This window comes from Amblyomma mixtum, chromosome 2, assembly GCF_055824585.1.
Source record: "Amblyomma mixtum isolate Tamu chromosome 2, ASM5582458v1, whole genome shotgun sequence".
NCBI classification, from domain to species: domain Eukaryota; kingdom Metazoa; phylum Arthropoda; class Arachnida; order Ixodida; family Ixodidae; genus Amblyomma; species Amblyomma mixtum.
In genome coordinates this window covers 97,873,584-97,900,085 of record NC_143013.1, presented here as the reverse complement: position 1 = coordinate 97,900,085, position 26,502 = coordinate 97,873,584, and the positions used below count along the sequence as shown (strand labels likewise).

The 26,502-nt window shown below is 47.9% G+C and overlaps 1 protein-coding gene across 1 annotated transcript in view; it reads right to left on the bottom strand.

Annotated features, from left to right (window-relative positions):
• Positions 1–26,502, bottom strand: part of Rme-8 (receptor mediated endocytosis 8) — a 117,574-nt gene that overhangs the window by 68,051 nt on the left and 23,021 nt on the right. The window contains exons 10-23 of the mRNA XM_089572226.1: positions 25,145–25,227; positions 23,330–23,487; positions 21,339–21,438; positions 19,524–19,631; positions 18,243–18,398; positions 16,037–16,093; positions 12,447–12,737; positions 9,994–10,239; positions 7,569–7,792; positions 4,749–4,908; positions 4,219–4,281; positions 3,367–3,468; positions 1,239–1,343; positions 411–701 (exon numbers count right to left, since the gene is read on the bottom strand). Coding sequence (XP_089428352.1) covers positions 411–701; positions 1,239–1,343; positions 3,367–3,468; positions 4,219–4,281; positions 4,749–4,908; positions 7,569–7,792; positions 9,994–10,239; positions 12,447–12,737; positions 16,037–16,093; positions 18,243–18,398; positions 19,524–19,631; positions 21,339–21,438; positions 23,330–23,487; positions 25,145–25,227 — 2,144 coding nt within the window. The remainder of the gene's footprint in view (positions 1–410; positions 702–1,238; positions 1,344–3,366; positions 3,469–4,218; positions 4,282–4,748; positions 4,909–7,568; positions 7,793–9,993; positions 10,240–12,446; positions 12,738–16,036; positions 16,094–18,242; positions 18,399–19,523; positions 19,632–21,338; positions 21,439–23,329; positions 23,488–25,144; positions 25,228–26,502) is intronic.

Here is a 26,502-nt window from a genome sequence, read left to right as displayed (position 1 = left end):
AGAGAACACACAGCAACAACACAGGCGCTAACTTCTGACTGACGAAGAAAGCCAAAACCAACCAAGCGAACGGAACCTGAGCAAAAGTAGCGCATGCGCTGACCTAAGAGAAAAAATCGAAAAAAAGGTGTGATAAAAAATGCGATAAAGCTTTTCTTCGTCAGTTGGAAGTTAGCGCCTGTGTTGTTGGTGTGTGTTCTCTCCCCTTTTGTCCCTCGTTCTGGTTTTGCGCTACTCTTATGTTATGGATCAATACTGACTTGCCCAAATTTCCACCCTGCCTTTCGCCTTAAAATGCATCCCCAATTCATCTGTTTAGCTACAGTGTCGTATAAAAGGTTGCGCAAGCACTCTCTCTCACTCTCGCATGCAGGCACAACACCAGCGTGACGCTCCCCCCCCCCCCCCACCTGAACGATGTGGACCAGGCTGGAGCGCTCGGAGAGCAGTCGCTTGGCTCGTGGGATGGGGCGCACCACGGCGCCCTCGGCGTCGCGCGAAGGGTAGAAGGAGCAGATGGAGGAGAGGACCGAGAGCACGGTGGCCGCCAGCTCGCCGTCGTTGAGCAGGGCCTGCCCCGTGGCGAGCAGGCCCCAGCGCAGCTGTGCCACCCGTCCCAGCGGCTGCCAGCCGGCCATGCCCTGGGCCCAGCACAGCGTCCGCGCCGACAGCTGGCCACCCTCCGACCACATCTCCTGGAGCTGCACCACACAGGGACAGGGAGACGACGTTAACAAATGTAGGCAGTCGACTTTGGGACCGCCTGCTGAATACTGTCCTTGTAAGTTACTGTTAGTTACTGTCAAGAATACTATCCTTGTAAGACAGTGGCAGAATCAGGTGTCCCTTTGAGGGCAGCGCACTTCGCAATCGCTGGTGTTTCAGTCTCCTTCTGGCCAACTCTGCCACACCTGCTCGCTGAACCCCTTGCCAGTTTGAATAGCCATGTGGCAGCGGATGGGTTGCTCACTTGCTCGCTCTCGCATGCACGCACACACAGATGCACGCGTGCACCCAGTACTAGTTTTTCTCGTTCTCGGGGGAAATGCAACTATGTGCGAGACTAGAGAGATATGGGCCGAGGATACCATCACCGCCATCGGAGCTGGCGAGAAATTGAAGAACGAACAAAGAAGAGCTAATGCTCAAAGTTTGAAAACCACCCCTCAGTGCACTTCCAGGGCAGAAGAGCTACTACAGTGATCGGACAGTGCCGGCTGTAGCTGGTCGTAGCTCACCTGGTCGTAGCCGAAGGGCCCCTTGCGGTCCTTGCCGTCGCCACCCACGTACCACTCCTTCTCGAGGCTCAGTGTCATCTCGGGCGATGCCTCAATCACGTTCATCTGCAAGAGGAATGCACACACACACAAACCACAAGCTGTCAGCACAAACGCTCAAGCCCATTTCACGCATTCTTGCTGCAATTTTAAGCACCATGCTTGAGCAATTAACACCGCATGTGTCAAAAATACTGAAACAGCAGCGGAAAACTCTCAGCTGCTCCTGACTTGTTACATACACCATAAATAATGCCGATTATGCAGAGGAAGCATTAGCACGTTTGGACCAGCCTGAAAATTATGTTCCGCTCATTTTCAGATCTACAATATGCGTACAAGACACCAGACAACCCTTCTTCAAATCAGACTACAGAAACAAAATATACATTTTAAAAAGAACGCTGTGCACAATGTACAAGAAAGGACATTCAAATGAGCATCATTTAGCACATGTGTAAGTCCTCTTTTGGTAGAGATCTGTGGTAGGTTTTATTAAGGGTAGATTACCAACTAGAATATTCCCAGGTTTTGCAACTAGGATGTCATTCACCCGCATTTGTTCCCCACCCACTCTGCCCACTTCAGGTCCCTTAACGATAAACCTATCATTTTTCTTTCCATAGCTCGCTGCATTGTCTTTAACTTAAACGGAACCCTTTTCATTAGCCTGTACGTTTTTGGCCCATAGGTGAGTACTGGTAGGACAAAGCTGCTGTATACTTTTCTTTTCAGGGACCATGAAAATACGTTAGTCTTTATTTTCGTCACAAGCCCGTCTTAACAAAGTACCCCCAACCCCCCTAAAAAAAAATATTTGAGCATACTGGGTGCGTCCAAATAAATGTTACATGATAACAGTGAATAAAATGGCCCTTCAGCGAGCATTTAATTGCAAATAGATAAATCATCACACTATGTGTGAAGTGTGCTGAAGAGTGAGGGTACAAAACAACCACAAGTTATCCTACTTGAAAACAGCATTGGTCTAATTTTCTTTCTTTCACTAGCTCTTTTTTTCTCTGTTTGCCACAGTGACCGCTATTTTTTAAAAATATTTTTGCTTTCTCTCTGGCTCTGACACATTAAAGTTGCCCAGTCTGGTAGCTGTGCAACTCTCTGATATCAATCACAGCACAGCTGTTATCTCTAAGAGCAGCGCTGTGCTGATCTGAGCTACAACGCCCCGTCAGTTGTAGATTCGACGGCCAAGCCCTAAGTCAAAGAGTGGGTGCAATTCATGCCCATGCGCATTTAGTTGGCTGGAGGCAATAATATGTGGCATGTGACGTGCACGCAATGCTGAGATTTAGCCACGTAAGATTTCTGAGCCCTGCTTATGCAGGCATGAAGGTCCCGTCTTCTGCACAAAGGCAAGAAAGCTTCACTCACAGGAAAGAGTGCTCCCTCAAGGCAGCTTCCCCACAGTTTAACGTGTAGAGGTGTGAAAGCTATCCTGTGGGAGGTGTGCTTTGTTGTGTGGAGGCGTTTAACATGGTTTTTCGTTCCTCAATAGAACTGCATGGGTGTCTGGAGGGTGTCACTACAGAGTTGCCGTGGTTCACGGTGGCTGTGAAAGTTTACCTCAACTGAAGCACATGCAAAACAGTTCGTCTTTAGTGGAATTTTTGTATACTGAATCATATGGAAAACCAACCAATGGTCTTACGTTGTTGTTCTTCATTCGAGGATTCATCTTAACCAATTTCATCTTAACGGGAGTTTACTCTAAATAGTAAGGAAAAAAGCAAAATTGTGCAGCTGCCATGACAGCAGTGATATGATTTCACATGGCATCATCGCTTTCAATCTGAGAGCTGTGACAAAAGCCTATCAGCTAAGCTTACTTTGCTTTATTAGTAAGCTGCGTTAAAATGATGACAATAAAGTTGAGAACAAACACTTACTTGAGCATGCTGGTTTTGAAAGAAACAAGGGCACAGAAACACATGAGCACAAACTTGGGCAACAGAGGCTGTTTGTTGAACCGGACACACAAAGTACATTAAACACTGTTAGTTATCATTAAAGAACTCTGGGACACTATTTTGTCCCAGCTGAGGTGTGGGAGGATGGTGAGAACACGCACCTGAGTTGGAACAAGTGCCCGGCTGACGTGTCTGTGGGCCAGCGTCACCAGCTCCACCAAGGTGGCCAGACCGCCAGCATCCAGGAGCTCCTTGACATTACGCTGGGACACCAGAAGAGGAGTCAAAGGCAGATTAAAAACTATGGGCCTAGAGCACTGCCCAGTAGATTCCTCACCACGAAACACAGTGCACGACAAGACGGGACGCAGAGGACGAAACTACACAAGTGCATCTTTTCGTTCTCTCTGTCCAGTCTTGTCACACAACTTATTTCATGACGCCTTACCTGGTAAACTAGCCCAACGTACTACATTACTGTACAACCCTCGCATGCATACGGTCAATACATACAGCAGCCCAACAAGGGAAACAAAATCTATGACAGAAGAACGCATGACATGGCCTGTCAACTTCTGGTTATTCTTCTGTCCTTCAAGTCTGACAAGTTTAGGACACACAAAGTATTAAGCCGTGGTAGTACAAACAGTTTAGAAAAAAGCAGAATCGGCACACTTCACTATGGCTGCTGAAGTAAAGTAGTATTTGACAGCACTAAATCAGTACTTTGCTCGAAAGAAGTGTCATCAAGGCCCCAGAGAGGCAAATAACCAAATTTTGACCGAGAACAAGGATTGGCTGAAACTGTCCTAAGGTACACCACAGCCTTGCACGAAAAGAAATGTTTTGAACACCCTACATCTTAACCTAGTGTTAAATGAACACAGGCATGCCACTCGTGAAAAGACCAGTTGAAAAGGTTGCTTTAAGGCTGAGGTTAACTTCATAGCGATACAAGTGCCAGGCAAAATGGCCAGTTAGGTGCAGCTTCTGCCAGAATGCAGGCACCTCACCTTGTGAAGGATCAGCTTGCTGAGGAAGACAAGCAGGCGGTCCCTTTCCATGCGATCCATGCACTGGGGGTAAAAACAGGGAGGCACCAGTCAGCTTGCACAAACAGAGATGGACATCGTGGCCGGTTTTAAGGGCCATCATTCTGGGTCCCTTCCTCTTGTAGCTTAATGCAGGTGGTGTAGTTAGCCTGGTCATTCTGTCGCTGAAAGGAACACTATACAAGAGGGGGACTACTGCTGCTGCGGGACAAATTCCCACAACATATTTTGCGTTTTCCCGGCTGTTATGTTTTGTTTTGTTTTTTTTTTCAGGTCCAGTGAAAAACGTATCATACATCAATGACTTGACAACTCTAATTTATCTCCAGTAGTTTTGAGCACACTTCGATCTTCCTGTCTATGGCAAATCAGCAGAGCCTTTGGTTTACTGCAGCTACAAAAAAAAAAAGAGGACAGTGATGCACAGCTACTCATCTTCGTGGCCATGGCAACAAAGATCAGACTGGTGAGCTAATACAAGGTAGCCTTGCCTTGTCCAGCTTGGAGAGGATGTGCCTGGTGTCGTTGAAGGGCCCAATGTCCACGTAATGGCGACCATAGACGAGCGCCATGGCTTGCAGGCACTGGCAGCGGCGCGCCGCGTCCGAAGCGAGCAGGAACGCGTGGTACAGGTCGTTGAAGAACTCTGACCTGCAGGGAAAGCACATCTCTTTCAGCCCCCTCTTTGCAGCCAGCCAATCACACAGAAACTGGATGTGCAAGTCTCATCTTAAAGAGACACTGACGACAGTCTGAAGTTTGCCTGTATTGATAGATTACTACGGAAGGTGGCAAATATCAAAAATAAGCTTAGTAAGAGGTACAAATTGAAGGCGGAAGAGGCCTATGCACCTACATCCAGTCACAATGATCAGATAGTCAAAAGAATCTAAGATGTGGTTTACGGTTTGGTTTATGCTGGTTTAATGTCCCAAAGCGACTAAGACTATGAGAGACGCCGTAGTGGAGGGCTTCGGAAATTTCGACCACCGGGGGTTCTTTAACGTGCACTGACATCGCACAGTACACGAGCCTCTAGAATTTCTCCTCCAAAGAAATTCGGTGGCTCAGCGGTTATGGCACTCGGCTGTGCTGACCCGAAAGACGCGGGTTCAATCCCGGAGGCGGCAGTCTAAGAAGATGTGGAATCAGCAACAAGTAAAATAAAAAAATTGGCAGCGCAATCATGAAAGCTGATGTGAGAAAGCTCTGACAGCACTTGGATTTACTCTCGATGATTACTTTTACTCTAAGCCATGGCTTCATGCGTGCAACAAAAACTTTCCTGGAGAGTGGAGGTAGGTGGAAGTGGTCGAGGGTGAAGGTGGGTAGGTGGGCAGGCCTTTAACTAGGGAGTGGGGTGGGGTGGGAAGATGGCTAATGGGTGGTGCTTCTGAAGAGCAGAAACATAAAAACACAGGAGACATTAACAATCGTGTTTTCCCCTTGGAGTAAGCTAGGGTGGAACGGGATGTGTTTGTCAAAAAATCATCAGATGTGCAGTCCCTTTGTTCCCTTAGTTCTTTGCACGAAAATAAAAAGCGGGATTGCCATCACATGCTGTTTGCACAAGCAAACTCTGATGATATCAATACAGTTAATCCTGGATATAGCAAAACTGAGGAAAGACCGCAGTTGTTCTTGACATGAAGTTTTCGCGCAAGGACTCTAGGACAATGCAGAAACAAAAACGAAAATGAGCATTAAATGCAGATGAAATGACCTAGAAAATGTTCACAGCAAACTCCTGCAGCTCGGACTCATAAGAGCTACAAAAAATTTTGCAATTGAGACGATAACGTGATAGTGGCAGCAGCCACAACAATCTCCGCTGCAGCTTGCATGGCACCACTAAGTTTCGAGGCGGCGTAGTAGACAAGGTGGAAGGCCTTTTCCCATGTGTCCGCTCTCTCAATCTGCCTGGCTGCCATTTCCCTCAGAAACAGACCATCCACACATTGCTCGCACTCCCTCTGCTTTCTTTGCACCCAGAGGTGCTGCCCGGTGCATGTTGCCCGTGGGTACTGAAATCGTGCTGACTACCGAGTGGCAGCAATGGGCACACACTGCTCATCTTGCGTTTTCTTCACTACATCCTGTTGTTTAATGCTCCCTTTGAACAGGACACGTTGTAGGTTCCTTTGCTGCGATGCTACAAAGGCGAAAGCTTTAGAGACCGCTGTGCACCGTGGAGAGGGGCCGATGGCACCAGAGCACAGCATGCTCAGTCAACTGCCTTTGCTCGCTGCAATTCCTGTTTTACAGTCATGAAACTTTAGCATGGTTCAGTCGAATTTCACGTGACGCAGCACTAGCTAATGAATAGTTGGTGTAGCGAGTTTGCTATATTAAGGTCAACAGCCACAACGTATTTGTTACATGGAATTCACAAATATACACAAGTTTCAATAAGAGTGGCATCAGGGAACTGAGAAAATTTGCAACAACGAGGAGTTCATTAGACGGAGGCTCTTCATTACATTCAGGGCCCGCTTGCAAGAAGCAAGTAAGACAGTCTAGTTCTCAGTCTAATCTTATTCGTGGTCTAAACCCTTCTTGGTTTTGAGGGACGGAAAGACGCATAACTGGCTCAACTATGTGGGTGGACATTTCCACTTCATCCTGAGAGAAAAAAAAATAGTGAGCCCCTTGTGCCCTTTTCCTTCCCTCAAAAACAAGAGATTAGACTGGGAACTAGACCGTCTTACTTGCTTCGTGCAAGCGGGCCCGTTCGCGGCAGCCCGACTGCGTCTCTATGGAGGCAAAATGCAAAAGGCGCCAGTGTGCTGTGCTATGCCAATGCACATTAAAAGTTAAAGACCCCCAGGGGGTCGAAATTATTCCCAAGTCCTCCACAACGATGCCACCTCATTCATTCCTTTTACTCCCACCTTGCTCTCTTGGATGAAGTGTCCACTAAGAAGGGAGGCAGTTATTGTGCCAATTCCTTTCCTCAAAAACCACTAACTTGCAAGTGGGCCCAGGTTAAACTGCATCTTTTATTTTTTTGCCACAAGGGGGGGGGAACCAATATCTAAGGCTAAGCCAAACTACCATTCATGGTCATCGTAGGGCCCTTCTTGATGTCATGGACGTTAATCAACTGATGGGAAAGCAGCGCTTCATTTTGAAATCCAATTTTCCCAGCAACAAATCCATTTGCCCAACACAGCCAGAATGTGCCAAAAAATAGATTCCCACCAACAACAGAAACTGGACAAAGTTGCCCTCAGAGTCCCTTTAAGGAGGAGTTCCCCACCCTCTATAAGCTTTGTGGTGCAGAGTCCCAAACACAGAAGAAGAAAGCTCACGAGCGGCGAATGTAGGAGCCCGAGGCACCCTCGGCCGGCTGGTCTTCCTCGAGTAGCAGCCGCAGGAAGTAGTCGCCGACGCGCACCTCCTCCTGCAGGCTGGGGTAGAGCACCTCGAACTCCCAGTGGTTCCAGGCCACCGGAAGGCCCGGCCCACACACCGACCGGTCCTGGCAGAAGCTGCGCAGCTCTGCCTCCAGGGCGTCCCGGAGCTCCTCACGTGTCTGCAAATACGTTGAGGGTGCCATGAGACAATGTTGTCTGGACTTCGTCCAACTGCTGCACGAGTGTCGTACGAGTGTCGTACGAGTGTCGTACGAGTGTCGGACGAGTGTCGGACGAGTGTCGGACGAGTGTCGGACGAGTGTCGGACGAGTGTCGGACGAGTGTCGGACGAGTGTCGGACGAGTGTCGGACGAGTGTCGGACGTGTGTCGGACGTGTGTCGGACGTGTGTCGGACATGTGTCGGACGAGTGTCGGACGAGTGTCGGAGGAGTGTCGGATGAGTGTCGGACGAGTGTCGGACGAATGTTGCCTGATATCCTAGCTCCAAGGCTCATGGTGCTCACGAGCTGTGTAAGTATTACCGTATTTACCCAATTCCAACGCGCACCTTTTTTCGGGGAAAATACGTCTCAAAATCGCATGCGCGTTGGATTCGAGTGCAAACCGAAACTGCCCCATAGCTGCCCATCGTCATCGCCATTATACGATGTGGGAGCTCACTAACTGCTGGAAACATGGGAACACGTTTGCTCGTCGTTTTCTGCGTCGCAGGAGCCGTTTTCAACCGGTGTGGCGCTTGTCATTGGTCGCGTGCTCAGCGACCACGGACCGCGTTCACGACGACGGTATCCCGTGCACTGCCGCGGGCGGACGCCTCATCACTGCCGTTGCACGATCAAGATACGCGGATCGAAGAATATGTTGATGAAACAACGGTTGTCGGAAACGCGTCATTTCGGCGGTAAAGTTCCAAAAACGATGAGACTCCTTTCTGTTTTGCGGCCGACTCTCTGACAGAGATTACATCGTCCGCAGGCGGGGCACGCCGCGCCGCTGACGAGGTCGTGCATCATGCCGATCTCACAGATAACAGCGCTCCCGCGCCCGTTTTTACAGTCGAAGATCTTTATCTTTCGCTCAGACGCACTGACGAAGTCATGGATGCTCCGCAAGAAGCATCGCCGTTGCCGCAGTTACGCCTAGCAGCAGACGAACCTCCCGTAACCGGAGCTCTCCGCTTGCGCTTGGGGCGTCTTCCTTTATACTGATGCTTTGTCAGGAAATTGCGTGAGCGAAAATCTCGTTTCTCAGTCACATCCATAGCGGAGATAGGAGAAAAACCCGGGCAGAAGCGTTGGTTCACGTCTCGGTGGCGGCAGAACGAAGAAAGAGCGTCTGCGGCCGACCGTGCGGTGGAATGCTCGTAGCCAATGGAACGGCTCCGATCGTACCACGTGATTTGAAGGGCCAGTCGCGACGCTCGACTCGGGCGGGAAACGATCTTTTTTTTCGTATTTTTATCAAGAATGCGCCGCTGCCGAAGTGGCTTCTCGTAGACGATGGGTAGGCCTACTTCCCCGCGAATATTCAAGAGCGGGCGACGCCGTGGAGCGAAATGTCGCGTTCCCGAAATTCGGTCAAATTCGCACTTTCGCGAGCCACCGCGAGTGCTTTAATAGTATTTTTTACTAACTTCCCATTGATTATCGGCTTTGATTTTTTTACACATAAAAGAAGAGGCTTGGGGGAATACAAAACGCAAGAAAATACAAAATCGACTTTATCGAAAAAAATCGCGGTTTTTTCACCCGCATCTCCCCTTAAAATATAAAAACGGTTGCAAATTATTTTCATTCGTGGAAGTCACATGCACGTTAGAAGCGGGGCTTGTAGTTTTTTTTTTTCATTACCAATATCGGGTGCGCGTTAGAATCGGGGCTTGAAAATTTTTTTTTTTTTTGGTGCCGTAAATTGGGTGCGCGTTGGAATCGGGGGCGCGTTGGAATTGGGTAAATACGGTAATACTAGAGAAATTTTATGTGCCTACTGGCATACAATTATTAGCATGCTATGCAAAGCTACGCCATTAGACAATGAGGCACGCTGTGATAACTGTTACAAATTCTGACAACATAGGTTATCATGCTAATTCATCCATGCAAGCTCAGGAGCTACAGTGCCAACCTGAAATCAGCAAGTTACTGATAACATTGATCACCAAATCACTTACTGGACTCGTATTCACTAGGACTGCTCTGACCTGGAAACTTAGAGACAAATGGTATTACCTCCCTGGACGCTAGCAATGTCAGAAGGAAAAATCCACAAAAAAAAAGAATGAAATGACAGCCTCAAGAAAGAGAAGTGTCCCAGGACCCATTTGACGTGTCACAATCTGTGGAAAGAAAGAGTGCGCACCCTGAAGTTCCAGATGAGGTCTGGCCGGGCGTGGTCCTGGTAGAACTGGTAGTAGAACATGGGCCAGTTGGCCTCCACCCGCACCCGCTGGCGCCGCTTGCGCAGCACAATGGGGCGCACCGTGTCGCCCGCCCCCGATGGTGGGGCCGTCCGCTGCCGCCAGTGCTGCAGAAACTTGTCCACCTGGCGCTCCACCGCTTTCCACTGCTGGGCTGCCCGCGATGGGGCCCGGCTGGCCGAGTGGTCCTGTTCGTGAGGGCAAATGACAAGAAGACTGCTCAAAATAGGATCCCTGAACTACAGTGCGAGCAAGTGGATTACGCTTGCGCGAGCGAAATTTCATTCTATGAAGAAAACGTGCCCGAGAGAGCAAAGTACCCACTGAATATAATTTTGCCCGTTAAGAGAGTTAGCGACATCATCAGCAAACATGAAAAAAGGCCACTTTTCCAGCAGCAGTTTCCTTGACGTGGCTATATAAACCACATCAAGATTTCACAATATAAATGATCTTTACCAAGGACTTGTGACCTAAAATAGCCTAAAGCTGCCGTTCTGAGGAAATGAGATTGTGAATGCTTAGCTTAAGAGTTTTCTGCTAGTGCAGGTGCTTTCGGGGAGTAATTTCACTTAAAAGTAGTGTGCAGCTACAGTCAAACTCGAATATAACGAACTCAGATAGAGCGAATTATTCCTTATAACGAACACTCGAAGTTGTGATATCGTTATCCATATGAAATGTATTTTTTATAACGAATTACACATTGGATACAGCGAACTCTCAGCACGCGCGATCGCTCGCCAAACGCCTGCCAACGACAACGTAGCAGTGACGGCGAACCCGTCGGACTCTGAAATTGTTGCTGACTTGCTGGCGCCTGGTCCCAACGAGGAGCCGCCGCCGGAAGGCGATCGCCCCCGCCCGACGTTGCACGAAGCCCTCGCTGCTACCGATGTACTGCGCCGATACTGCTCCGGAATACAAGGAAGCGGACTGGAGTTCGTGGAAATGATGTCGCGCGTCGAAAATGTGATTCTCACTGATGCAGCTAAATGCAGTGTTCAGGCAAAAATCACTGCCTACTGCAAATAAGTGTGCATTCCTCTGCAATAAATTTCTTAATACCTTACTCATGGTGAGTGAAATTTTTTTTTCGTTAGCGCGTTTTTGCTCTGCCGTTTGGTACTTCGTGTATAACGAATTTGATACTGAGGTTCGTTAAAGGTTCGTTAAAAGCGGGTTCGGTTATAGCGAAATACTTCATATACAAGGGCGTCCGCAGAACTTTTTCCAGGGGGGTGCACCCGATGGCCGGTTATGGGGGAGGCGGCACCTATGTAGTTGTTTTCTACTAGTGCATAAATAATATCCGTAATTCCAAGGGGGGGCAACCGCCCCCCCTTGCCCCCCCTTCCGGACGCCCATGTTCATATAACGAACTATTTGCGTTAAATCACGCTATTCATTATAACCGGGTTTGACTGTAGTGGGCTGACATTAGGCTGCAGGATGCTGAACAGCCAAGCAATGACGGAAACATGTAAATTTCCCTCTTCTCTGAAAAATAAAGAGCTGATGTTGCTGCCATTAAGGAGCCACTGCAATGATGCAGTGTCTATTTTCCAACAGTTGCAGAACAAAAAAAGAAAGAAACATTACCCTGCCCTTCTACAAAACATATCCTATGCTTCTACAATAGGGGCAACACTAACGCTCTGAGCAATTTCTAGTATTCCATGTCTCCCTTTTTTAGTAAGGTCCAAACCAAAATCACAGGACTTGAGAGAGAGCCACAAGCTTCAAGAAGCCTCAGCTGAGCTCAGATGCAATTCATCCACCCATGTGGCGCAATGTTGCTAGAAATACTGTAAGGTACAAAAACTAGAAGCAGAACTTTTCATCGTGCAAATATGTAATAAAAACTTGAAAACAATAACAAAAGAAAAGTAAATCTAAATACTAAACACCCAAAATTCGACTCCGATTGTTTGGAAGTTGTGACAAAACAGGTGACAGCGAACCTTTCAAAGCCTCAGTCAAGTACCCAGCTGCAGCACCACTATCCATGCCACTTGGCAAAATACAAAATTTTCCTCTAACTGCATATTGCTAACGTGCACAAAACTTCAGAATGTGTGCAAAGCACGTCAGATTCATCTTTACATGCCTGACAACCTCCACACATTTTGGTTCACATTTCCATAAAACCCTTGACTCAGGTGAACTCAAGTCCACTGTTCCTTCCGCGGAGAGGTCACCCCCAAAGCCACTTTTCAAACTCCACCTGCAGTTACTTGCACACCACAGTAATGTGGCGCACATACAAACACATCAAGTTCTTGAGGCATGTCTCCGCGAATCTAACAAGCGTAAAATGAAATTGTTCAGCTGATTAAGAGAGACAGAGAGAGAGAGTCTGAGAAAAATAAAGGAACAGAGGGCAGGAACTGACGTTAGCCAGGCGCAAGTTGTCCCTCGGGCGGGGGGCCGCCGAGTCGGGGGGCGGCTTGCCGGGGTCCTCGAGGAAGGCGAGGAGGCCGGGGGGGAGTATGCGCTTGAGCGCCGCCATGGCTGCTTCGTGGCCGGACACCCAGAGGCCCACCAGGTGGCGGCACAGCTGCCGCAGGGCCACCAGGCGCGACTCCTCCCCGCCCCCATAGAGGGCGCCATGCAGGTGCCGGGGCAGGGCCGCCTCGGCCAGCGCCAGGGACTGCATCCGCCTCGAGGTCTCTGGATCCCCCTCCTGCCAAGGCATCGAAAAAGAGAGCCATTTACCAGGAATCCACTGAAAACAAGGTTTGGTTTGGTTTGGTTTGGTTTATGGGGTTTAACGTCTCAAAGCGACTCAGGCTATGAGAGACGCCGTAGTGGAGGGCTCTGGAAATTTCGACCACCTGGGGTTCTTTAACATGCACTGACATCGCACAGTACATGGGCCTCTAGAATTTCTCCTCCAAAGAAATTCAACCACCGCTGCCGGGATCGAACCCACTACTTTCGGGTCAGCAGCCGAGCGCCATAACCACTGAGCCACCGCGGCGGCTCTGAAGACAAGGATACACCCCCTCTCCTGGCTCTTTGTTGGCCTGTGTAAGTTGTTAGGTGTGCGGCGGCATGGGCTTATGCCACAACAAAGATACTACAGCTAAACCTAAGCAGTTTAAAGAACTTCCATTGTTGTTGATGGTAAAGAAAGGAGAGAAGTGAAGGACCACGTTCACTGCAAAAAAATTCAGGGGGGCACTTTGTTGACCTAAAGTGCGGTGAGGCGAACGCCTTAAGCGAGGTGTTGCTGCTTGCGTCACTGATGTGTGGTTAAGATGTTAAGTAAGTAAGCAATTCTTTGTGAATCTTAAGTGCTGGAGACACTGGAGGGTGTTTGAGAGGCATCCATCTGATTCGACACCTTTCTGCAAACACTCTCCAGCGTCCTAGACAAGGAGAACTACATATGCGTTGGCAGGAAGTAGCGTAGCCATTAGCACGCTCAACTGCGGAACGGAAGGGTGGTGGTTTGAATCCCATCGTGCACAAGGACTTTTTTTTACTGGTCTAACTGGAAAAGCGTGACACCTCTGCTGACAATCTTCTGCTGACAATGATGAGGAATTAAAGGCTTTCGCCTGAATAAAGGGTTTTTCCAGGAGTGATCAGCACCACGTTTTATACGTTTCTCAGCATGCTGGGAGACGAATTCTATGTAGCAATGTTGTAGCAAAGTTTAGGTTTTACAAAATAAACTGCAGATTTCAGAAAGGGGCTCTCAGTAAAGTTGTGGTATGCCTAAGATGCTAAAGGATGTCGTTTTACAAATATCCTCCAGCAAGAATTCTTTTTATGTGTTTTGTGGAAGCTGAGTTATACGCAGTCAGAATTTGAATTTCTGAGCCTTCGTGCCTTTCCCTCTCCTCTCATCAATTTTCGCACACGAAACCGTCGGTGCTCGTCCACCGGCCCCACCCACTCAGCCCTTACACTGCCTTCACCGGCTGCTGACACGCGCGGGAATTCCCTGAGGGGAAGGGGGGGGGGGGGGGGTAGCTTCTTGACAGTGGCCGCGGCCATGGTAGCTGTGTGACGTATGAAAGGGTTGGCGTGGTGAACCGATGATAAAACCTGGCTGATGACGTCACTTGCACAACATGGCATCCTATGCCAGGTTTCGCACGAAAGCCCAGTACCGTGGGTCACCGAGGTGCGAAAGCAGAAATTTTTAAAAATCTGTTGTAAATTTTCCCACTTGCTTTTGAGGTCTCATACGCGGCATGAGTGCTCGGTGGCCTGTACTCTACATAATGCAAGCAATTTATAGCCAAGCTCGAACACCCTACATGGCTAACACTTCACCACAGGTGGCACACATTTGCCATAGCTACTCTTTCCGGGAGTACAGACTATAATCACACTGAAGCACTTCATGCCAACAGAAACGGCTGCTCAGCCACGCTCAGTCTACTACACGTTATCTCTATGAGAGTGAGGGTCCCACAGACTCAACAGCCTGTGGTCTGGTCAAGTCTGTTTTGGAGACACAGATCACAACAAGAGATATAGGAGATAAAGAATACCTGCTGATCAAGAACTTTCTCACAGTAACTGTTTCCAGAGCTGCCATAAAACCCACCAGACCACACATGCCTCCGTCATGCAGTAAGCCTCACCATAAGACAAGCATAGTATCCTGTACTTCGCGACAACTTGTTCTGGCAATGGAGTGGAAGTTACGGAGATGAAACACACTCTCTCTTCACAGTCCCTGCTTGGAGTCATTAGTTTTTTAATAAAACACAGTATATCGTTATTATTCAATATTTAAGGCTTAATACTAACCCAACTGTCAACTTTCAACGTAAAAAGTCAAGGAAAAACAGTTTTCTTGATTACAGCAAATTTGTTAAGCACATCTAGTTACAAAAAGCTTCAAGAGATGGCGCCAGCTGCTCCAGCGATAGACTGAAGTTACTGCAAGGAGAGCAACACGCCAGAGGGTCAGCCACATCATCACGCAGCGGAACTATTTGGCGAAACGACATAGTTGTGGACGCTACACCCCTGTAGCCTGGCCTTCATTGTCAAGAAATAGTCACCACTCAACTGCACTAAGCATTATGGCGACTTGCTCCCGCTTTGTCTTCTGTGGTTTGCTTTCATGCGACGCACGATCCCTAGCTAGTTGGTTGCGACTGAGAGAAGAATGAAAAGGAAAGTGCACGGGCCTGCGCTGCCACGTGCAGATAAAAGAGAGTTGAAAGATAAGAGGAAAGAGCAAAAGAGAGAGTAAAGACGCGCGTCGCAACAACCGTGTCTGCCGGAGCGGACGCTGGCTGAAAAAACAGATACACGGCCGTAGCCCGAAGGCTGCCGACCTCATCACCTCCTCCCACCGACATCCGGCTGCCACCGTCCCCTAGCTAGTTACCTCCTTAAAAAAAACAAGGGAGGGCATCGGCAGTGCAGCAACATGAGCAACACTGACGGTGTGATTGCTGCACACATGGACGTTCCAGCGCAGCCCACCACTCTCCACCAGCAGGGCGAGGCCTCGTTGTGGGAACACTTTCCTGCCAGCTCATTCTGTCCGGCCTCGGAGTTTCTCCCTTGCCCTAGCGTGGGCGAACGTTCGCTCGTAACTGTGCTGGTGAATCGGACGACCTTGAATCCTTCGCATATTTTGTTGCTAGCTGACGCTACTATTGTTGTAGTAACAAATGCCTGTTTGCGTCAGCCAGTGTCGTTCCTTTGTTCCCCCTCAGAGCAAGGCCCACCATGGTCAACGTGCACTCGATAGCACGCACGATAATGGGGTGGATTCCAGGAGGTTTTGAACTGTGTCAGCCACTTAAGCAGAGAGAACATATTTACCCCCCTTTTGAACCCCACAGTCCCTGGAAATACAACTGTTAGATTAGACTTGTTAGGTCACTAAGTGGTTAGCAAAACTGCCGATGGGTGTGGAAGTCGGACAGTGACAGCTGCGGAGCAACACTAGACCCTCCCCATGCAGCATGCATGGACGCAGCCAATTGGTGGTGAGGGCCTCACCTCTATGATGGCACGCATCACCAAGCCAGCCCCCTTCACGATGGCCACTGATGGATGCTGCAAAAAAGCAAGAGCACATTGCGTTAAGCATGCACACAGACGTTCACCCTTCTAAATAACAACTAGGAACATTCCCTTATGCCTTCTTGGTTTCAAGCGACTGTTGGCTTCCTTCATTTAGGTTATTACTAGGGATGTGCAAATATCAAATTTTTCGAATACGAGTCGAATACGAATACTTAGCTCCGAATATCGAATCGAATATCGAATAATCAAGGACAGACGAATTTAACCACTACAAAACATTTATTTGAGCATCCAAGAACATCACAGTTCAACGATTAATGAGTAAATTAACACAAAAGGTGTGTATAAAAGTCTAGAACACTATTCTTAGAAGAGTGGAAATATCAGAGAAAATGGCTAGTACACAGCGTTGATTAAGGCTAGCTCGCCATCAGCGCAAAAGCGCGTCGCTGGAATGAACATTAAAGGTTGTTGTGAAGGAAAACCGGCTGCTCCACATGGTCACGCCGAAGTCGTTCCCTTCGAGCTGAAACAACTTCTCCAGCCACAGAAAATGCCGTCTCACTTGGCATTGAAGTGGCAGGTATTGAGAGGTATTTCGTGCACAGCTTTGACTATACCAGCTTCGCAGGCAAAGCCACAAGGACACTCACTAGCACAGTAAGCTATGGCATGGCCCAACGTTACACATGGCTCTGGGTGCCGCCATGTTGCTATGTCTATGTCGATAAGACTTGCGGGCTGAAATGAACACCGGTGCTAGCAATAGAATATCGGCCAAATCCGAATATTCGCGCCGGAGCGAATATTCGAAACGACACGAATACTTGGATTTCGAATCGAATTCGAATACTAAAAATGTAATATTCGGAATGTATTTGAAAATTTCGAATATTATTACACTTTGCTTTTCATGAAAAAAAAATAAAGCACCCTCGAAGAGCAGATGCAAAACCTATGTCACACAGCATCTACAAGCAAACCGAATGAATGACAAAGGCCGGGTTTTTTACAGACACTCCATGTCATCATTCGTCTTATATTTTTGTAACGCTCTGAAACTGCAATGAAAACTTTCTTTCACAAACCTAACGACAAGCAAGGGACCCCAGTAACTCTAAGTGAGCCTAATGCACATGCCCTGCATTGGTTTAGTAGTTCCATTCAGGTGTTAGCGGCACCTGACTCTCACAACTGTAAAGCGACTGCCAGCGCGAGCAAGCCGGGTAAATGACTGAAAATGCCTAATGTGCTGTTCAAGCTCTTTTGTGAGCCAGAAGGGCATGAAATATTCACTCTGAAATAAAACAGAAAAAATTTGCAATTTGCTTCATACCAAAAAAACCACTGTAATGGATAATGAAGTAATGGATAAAATGCAGAAAAAAGTAGTCCCGCTCGATTTTCTCCTTAACAGCTCACACAACGCAAAGTCTCCACCCCACCATCTTCCCATGGAGACAAGGGGCCCATGAACATTAGAGATGGCGACTAGTATTTTAATGCTGCAAAGGAAGCTTAGTCAAAGAGCATTACGGCTAAAGTATCTTCAGTCTGCAGGAGGTGGGTCAAGAATCCATTTTTTCTAGCGCAGTAGAATCTCTATGATATGACTCTGGTTGATATGAATTTCAGAATGATACGAACTCGTAAAATGCCCTGGCCAGAATGCATTCTGTGCAATGGGCAGAAATTTGGATGTTACAAACAACTCCCAGCACCAACTGTGGATGATACTAACGCATGAGCTGTGATCACACCCTCAAGCAACAAATGCTTGCTCCCCGTACACAGCCGAAGTGGCTATCGCCAGTCGCATAGTGCACATTGCGAGTCAGTGGTGGCGGCGGCACACCATCAGCACAGTGCCGACATCGTGCGTCGCGGTGGTATGTGGCCATAAGTGGACCGCGGCAGTTGAAAACATACTTGCGCAAATTTGGCACACGAATTTTGCTTTTGATGCTATGAATTGTTTTTCGTGACGCCATGAGATCCATGATGACCCAGATCCTACTGTATTTCAGCCCAGTGAGGCCAAGCACCAGGCCAGGGTAAAGCTCATGCCCACAGGGAAACCAGTGGGTACCTGGCATTTTTGGCTCGGGCTGAAACCCGTACATCATCCGCATACGAGATGGATGATCCAACCACTAGGCCAGCATTGTGGCACACCAACCTGAAAGAGCTGAAAGACGACGCGCCCGTGGGAAGCCACCACCTCAAGCAGGGAGTCAAACTGTGCACCGTCCGTCGTCTCGCTGTACGGTGGGCACATGGCAAACGTCAGCAGGTCCAGGAGAGCACTCACCACCAGGGCACCCGTGCCCCGCTCCTGCAGAGCATACAAATCAACCCGTTACGAGTGCCACAGGAGGTAAAAATGGTCAACACTCATCATCATCATCACCAGCCTGACTATACCCACTGCAGGGCAAAGGCCTCTCCCATGTCTCTCCAATTAACCCTGTCCTTTGTCAGCTGCCGCCACTGTATCCCCGCAAACTTCTTAATCTCATCCGCCCACCTAACTTTCTGCTGTCCCCTGCTACGTTTGCTTTCTCTTGGAATCCACTCGGTTACCCTTAAGGACCAGCGGTTATCTTGCCTTCGCATTACACGCCCTGCCCAAGCCCATTTCTTCCTCTTGATTTCGACTAGGATGTCATTAACCCGCGTTTGTTCCCTCACCCACTCCGCCCTCTTCCGACCTCTTAACGTTACACCTATCATTTTCTTTTCCATAGCTCGCTGCGTTGTTCTTAACTTAAGCTGAACCGTCAACACTATGGCAACACAACTAGAGTGACTTGGTGACATGAGATGCCATGTGCCTCACACCTTGAGTCCTCATCTGGTGCGTGAGATAACTGTGCACATGAACTTAAATTTCTTTATCCCCTTTCCCTGAACTCATACATATGAAGTGGGTGTTCAACATCTGAAGTGGTAACTCTAACCCCGTGGTAGCTTGGCATATACCAATGCCATGACCACATCCGCTTTTCTTTGAACAGGTAGCGCATGGCTAAACAAAAGCACTATATTAAGGTACAGGCACAGAGCGTAAACATCAATTTGGCTGCTAGGCTGCATGTGACATGCCACATGCCAGCAAGTTGCATGTGTCATCTCTGGCTCCTTTCAGTACTTTTGACAGTTTCAATCTAGGAACAAACCACACAGGGGACTGTACAAAATTAGGTGTGTTGGTGCAACTTACTGAACTGAAAACTACAGCACACAGAAGACATGTGAAAGGAAAGAAGACATGCACACAGACGGAGGTTGGAAGTTAGCGCTGTGTTTGTGGCTGGGTGTCTTCTTTCCGTCTACACCTTCTTTCGTACACACTCAAGTGACTAGATGTACAAAAGCCCTCATGGTCTTCCAAGTAGATCTGTGCCTCGTTCAAAGATGTGCAATCAGCACTCCCACTGGTAGCAGGCAGCACACTCACCACATGATGCACGAAGATGGACAGCAGGTTTTCGAGGAAGCTTTTGGAAGACAGGAGGGCCCACTTGTTCTGCTGCTCGTGGTACAGGTCGCCATTGTCATGCATGGGCTGCAGCAGCACAAAGAAAAAGACATGCCTCAGGACGCATGCCAGGCCACTGCTGGACAAGCACGCCAAAGTGCATGTCTAAAACAACTGAGTGCTTTGTCAAAAGAAACTTGCTGACTAATTGTACAAACCAAACTGAATGCAGACTGTATGATGGAAGCCAAGTTAACATTGTTAATATGAATTACAGCCGCCAACCGATTTCTCAGACTCGGCGGAACCCGGAAATGGTTTGGTTTGGTTTATGGGGTTTAACGTCCCAAAGCGACTCAGGCTATGAGAGACGCCGTAGTGAAGGGCTCCGGAAATTTCGACCATCTGGGGTTCTTTAACGTGCACTGACATCGAACAGTAAGGGGACCCCTAGAATTTTGCCTCCATCAAAATTCGACCACCGCGGCCAGGATCGAACCCGCGTCTTTCAGGTTAGCAGCCAAGCACCATAACCACTGAGCCACCACGGCAGCCCTCGGAAAATGGTCCGAATAATCAAACAGCCCGAAACATATGTGAACCACGAAAAAACAACTTCCCTGCGAAAAAACGGCTTTAAGAATAGTGAAATTCACCGCTCCCCATGTTCAGCTTGCAAGCGATGATATGAGACTGTATCTGAGCCGTCGTCATATTTTCGTAATGTCCGTACCACTTCATGTCGCAATACAAGAAGGCAGTGCGATATGACCACAGGTCTGCCGTGAACGAATGCGTGCACCGCGCAGTGAGTGTGTATGGGCACGATGCTCATGAAGACTGAAAGGTAACTCACTGGAAGTGGAAGCGAGCACACCCATGCCTATGAGGTTTGACAGTTCCTCAGCATAGAAGGCTGAAATATCACTCAAGTCCGAATTACTGTAGTCCAAGAAATCGGTGGGCTACTGTGTGTGAAGTTCTCAGATCCTTCATGTGAACAATTACAGTCTAAAGCTGCAGCCATAATAAGTTAAAAAATGCTATGCTAGTCGGCTTTCTAGCCTCCGCAGCCAGGAAGAGGATGTGTACCTGTCATTCGACAAGGTAAGTTGTTGGGCGAGTTGGTGACGATGATCCATATCTACAGTGCGATAAATGCGACAACATGAGAAGAAACATGTAGAGTTGTCAGTCAGAGCTGTGTTTGTCTCTACATGTTTCTTCTCATCTTGTCCCGTTTATCACGCTGTTGATATGGTACCTGTCATATTATCATCTCAAGCGGATTGTTACACACTGCCACAAAAGCTGGAAAATTTTTGCACCCACCACCAAGCAGACCCCACACTTCTAAGAAGATCACACAAGGTGGAATGTAAAGCTACTTCATACATTCAGCACGCTGTGGAAACTGGAAGCGCTGCACATGACGGAAACTGCCACCTGTCGGAAAATTTAAGTGCTAGTGAATTTGAAAAAAAAAATATAACAATAATAATAATAATAATAAATAACAATAACAATGCTCACTGGCTGCAAATTAAGAGAAGTCAAACGTACACCACTACCAAACAGAAGTGGCAACTTTCAACAGAACAACTCGCGGCATCAGTCATTAGCTGTACACACAACCCCTATGAATAAAGTGCTTGCAGAAAGCAGCAAGCGTTGGAATAACGCACAGGTCACACAAAAGCAATAGGGCCCACACCATGTCGGCTGTGGACGCACAACTCCGCTTATCAGCATGACACTACAACACACTGATGCTTTCCAGAGACCACCGCGTACCTGCATGAGTGCGCACAGCATGTCGATGGTTGCGTGGGCAATGCTGACGTCGTCCAGCTTGAGGGCCTTCACCACCAGCTGGCCCACCCGCTCCCGGACCCTGCGCGGGCAAATGACCCACGTGTCATAAGGATGCGCCGGTGCCTTGCAATGACAGCAAAATTCACAAAGTCCATGAACTGTGTGCAATAAGGTCGTGTCTCATACTGGATGCTGAGGACAAATTAAAGTCGGCCTGCATCAACAGGCCATACCATGCTCAATGAAAAAGAGACTATGTTCACCAAAAAGCTGAACTTTTATAAACTAGAAAAGGTACTGCGGCTACCGGCCGATCAAGCAAGGAAACTGCAAAGATGTCAAGGCAATATTTTGCAGCAGATCTCCGAGACTGGGCGACACCACCTTTCACTTCCAGGCGGTAATCACGGAGTCCTTTTAGACCTTGACGTCACAAGTTTGAATCAAGCGGCAGAAAAAAAAAAAGTGTTCCGGAGTATCAAACTCAATTTTCTCAGCGAAAAACAAGTTTTTTGCTGCCAAACAAACATCAACATAGCCAAAAAGAAGCAAGCCACTTATTTTTATCGACGATGAACAATGAATTAAAACTGTTCCTTTAAATACACTTTTGTTCATTTCTTTATTCCTTTTTTCATCAGCATTCTGCTTCAACATCACCACGCTGAGTGCATCATGACAATGGTCGGAGGTGACATGCTTACCCATGCAGTGTGAAGCAAAAGTGCAAAGTAAAATGCAGTGCAGAGCATTAGACTTACAGTTCTTGCAGAGAGTGCCAGCTTACCTCGCGCTGGAAGAAATGCGGGCGCAAGTTTTCATGACAAAATGACGCAAACTAATGACCACAATGAATGCAACAGTGCCTGCGACCCATCTACAACTGTTCTCTCGTCGATCCAACATTCTTTTTTACAAAATTAAGTTTTCTGCCATCTAACCCGTCCATCTGACCCTCATACAGATGCACTCCGTCTTTGGAATTGGACGAGCCAGACTGGTCATAAGCCGACCGCCATTTCTGGCTCCTGAAAAGTCAAGTTTGTGGTGTTTTCTGGCATGGCATGTTCGGTTTAAGGAGCGCAGAGCTCATCTAAAGCATTTTTCTGTCTGGTCTGCTGACAGATAGCAACCCGGGTACTAAATGAGTATTTTGGTACCATTTTCGAAAAAAAAAAAACATTTTTCCGTTAGGGGGTTAAGAGGTAAGGGCAGTAAACCAGTCATTCAGGTCTGTGAACTGCCTTTTTTTTGCTTTCCCACCTTTAAGTAGACTTTTTTATTTCAGGTCTTATTTTTTTCTACAGCAACAGCTGTTAAAGCCATGTCTCCCATTTATGCAGCGTCGGCGTCATTGGCGTAACACTCCAGGTGCAACGTGTTACACTGACTGGTCAGAACGGAGAGATGTTCCAAGGTATTTCATGACAACGCGCCGTAATGACTGACCAAAAAGTCGATCACTGATTGTTCTGACCTCATAACATCACTTGGGACGTCACGAGGCATACATCATAGCTCGGGCACTAATGTGAGTGTAGCGGCATAAATGCAACAGATATCCCATGGTTACTAAACGCTTTTACTGGCATTTGGTATTTCACTGTAACCCAGCTGTCACAGACATTTGCGCTGCTACAAGTGTATCATCATCATCATCAGCCTGACTACACCCACTGCAGGGCAAAGGCCTCTCCCATATCTTTCCATCGTATCCCCGCAAACTTGCGAAGGCAAGATAAACGGTGGGAGTGGATTCCAAGAGAAGACAAGTGTATATGTTCAGTCAATTTTTACTTTTTTTGCCAAATCCCTTTGCCAGTAGCTGGAATAGTTGGCTGACCAGAGCACTGCCAGTCACCTCACTGGTCAAGCACTGCACAACACAAAGCCAGAAGCGCCCTTCTCCCCAGAGGCAGCGCTTAAAAAACCAAGTAAGGGGGGTGAAGTGAAGTCACAGTGTGGCTAACCTCGATATCTGGTTGAAGGCGGCAAAGCCAGGTCGGGAGGCGAACAACCGCCGCAGGGCGTGAAGCTGAGCCTCCACCATCTCGGTGGGCATGTCTTGGTCCAGCACCGAAATCAAGGCGTTCTGCACCTGCCGCTCCTTGTTGTCGGCGAAAAAGCCCTGTGCACACCCCGAGAGCCCCAAAATGTCACGTGACAGCGACAACGCGTGGACAGTTGAGGCTAGAGCAACCCGAAAGTGGTAGTCCAACCTGACAGCAAAATTTGGCCCCTTTGCATTAGTCAAATAAGGAGGACAAAAAAAGAATTTGAAGCAGCAAAAGTGGCAGGACAGTTGGCAGCAATTGAACATGATTGTGCACTCACCAGCCAGCCTCTAGTTATGATTGCTGTCAAGTGTATACCGTAAAAACCCGCATATAATACGAGGTTTTTTTCCCATAATTAGCGTCCTAAATTTCTGCCTCGTACTATTTGCGGATCCGAACAAAAATTTTCGAAGTTGCTCGAAGTTTTGGTTTCGTTTTTGCGGCGTGGCTACGGCTTGGCTTTGCTATTGGCGCGTGGCTACGGCTTGGCTTCGTTATTCTCGACAAACGACGTCACGACGTCGTTTGTTTGTTGATCCGTTGGGTGCGCCGGGGGGTCGCGGTGTGCCGTGTGCCTGTTGACGACGCACGTGCTCGCATGTAAGGCACGCTTTGTGAAGTGGATATGTTTTGGAGAGCCCGATGTCAGGGTCTTGAAAACAGTACTCGGCTGCTTTCAAGCGAAGAGTGATTTTAGCTGCGGAGAAAATCGGCAACGGTGCGACCGGGAGGCAGTTCGGTGTCGTCGAAGGAAGCATTCGTGGAAGGCCACGACAGAAAAAAGCCCTTTTCGCGTGCAGCGGAACGCGACGAAGCTTTCGCGGCCGCTTGATGGTTAACGCGACGAAGCTTTCGCGGCCGCTTGATGGTTGTGTAAACAAACCGTTCAAGGACGCAGTCAAGCGGTGCTACGTAGAGTGGATGCGCTCAGGTGAGCCTGCAGTGACGCCGACCGGGCGGCTGAAGCGGGCTTAAGAAGTGCGGCATCTTGAACGCCCTCGATGGCACGGAAGATGAGTACATTTGGAATGATTTGTGGGACAAAGAAATGTCCGAAGAAAGCGCTACTGAAGAAGAAAGTGATTGAAGTGGAGTGCGGGGTGCGATTTGAATAAATGTCTGGTGCGATTTTAATAAATGTCTTCTATGAGCTTTCGTCACTCGTATTATACGCGGGTAAAACTTTTTTTTCCCATTTTGCGTCTCTAAAACTTCACCTCGTATTATATTCGGGTTCGTATTATACGCGGGTTTTTACGGTACTCCCTAGCTCACTAGACCGTCAAAGTGACAGTTTACCTCTTTCCAAACCGCACCTACTGACCATCGTTAGTTAGCCCACTAAAGATGTGGGTTAACAATACTAGAACTCTGATTTATCCGAAGCATCTGCTATTGGTAAACAGACCTTCTATATATACTCCCAGCAGCATCAGACAGATGCTACAAGGAAAGAAAACAAGGCTGAGAAAGCAGTAGTGAGGTACTGCAGTTGTGAAACTTGAAGCAGATGACTGGTGCGTTGAGATAGGCATGCACAGTGTGTACAGTCTAAGAAGCCACATGCAAATAGGCTACAGAAAAAAAATATACAAAAAACAGAAGACAGCGATATAGTCACAATAAGAAGTAATGACTTGCTTTGTCCTTTCAAAGATGACATGATTTGCTGACAGCAGCACCAAAGCCTACACACTGCTGACATCAATCCCAGCTGAACAGACTTGCCTCTTTGGAGACAGTATTCAGGAGCCCACTGTAAGGCACATTGCTGTTGAATCGCAGCAGCAGTTCCGAGTAGCTCCAGTTACCTGCGAGAAAGGAACAAAGTCCACAGTTTCACAGGGCACCATTTGCGAGGACCACTGGCAAACTGTGATCACTTCTTACCACAGGTAGGAGCCAACGAAACACCTGCACTGAATCATGGCGGCCATTACTGAGATAAATACAGCACTGAAGGTGGCAACAGTCTCCATTCACAGCCAAAACAGCCAAATGACTACGACCCTCTCTCCTTAAGGTTTTACAGGTAAACAGCCGTGCCAAGTGGCGTCTGTTGACAACTGCACGGCATGTTGTGCACACACTAGACACAGTGACTGCACACATCACAGTGATACTACGGAGTTGGCACCAAAAGAATAGGAAAAAAATTCTTCAGAGAATTTCAGCCAATGAAAATGTGCAAAGCAGTGTGTCAAAGAAAGAATCAGTACAGCTCTCGAATCATTATTTCCGAGTTCCAAGTTTCTCGCTTTTTATTTTTTGCCATCCTACTTAGACAGGGGCAACTTGTTGGCACTTCCACTGAACCACACTGATGATTATTTTGTCAGCATGCACACTTAGATACGATGCAGCTTCTGGGAAGCATTTAATACAGCCTGTAATATATTACCACTTTCATTCCTACTATCATGGTACATTATGCTCAAGCTAGGAAAATGCCGTGACAGATGCTAAGCATGTTTTCTATCATTAACTTATCCTAGACGCCTTACTATGCTTTACACGAGCTAGACACCTTACTATGCTTTACACAGAGGAAAATGGGGGGGGGGGGGGTGAGGGTAACTCTCATGGACAATGAGTAAGCTGTCATCATCATCATCATCATAATAAGCCCGACTATGCCTACTGGAGGGCAAAGGCCTCTAATGTGTCTCTCCAATTAGCCCTGTTGTCCTTTGCCAGTTGCAGACACCGTATGCCCGAAAACTTCTTAATCTCATCCGCCCACCTAACTTTCTCCGTCCCCTATTACGCTTGTCATCTCTTGGAATCCACTCCGTTACCCTTAAGGACCAGCGGTTACCTTCCCTTCGCATTACATGCCGTGCCCAAGCCCATTTCTCCCTCTTGGTTTCGACTAGGATGTCACTAACCCGTGTTTGGTCCTACATGCTTCCTACACGCTCTTAACGTTACCCCTATCATTTTTCTTTCCATAGCTCGCTGTGCTGTCGTTAGGTTGTACCTTTTTTGCTAGCATCCATGTTTCTGACCCATAGGTGCGCACCGGTAAGATAGGGCTGTTATATGTCAGAAAGCTGTCAGGAAGCAAAATTACAATACACAGAATT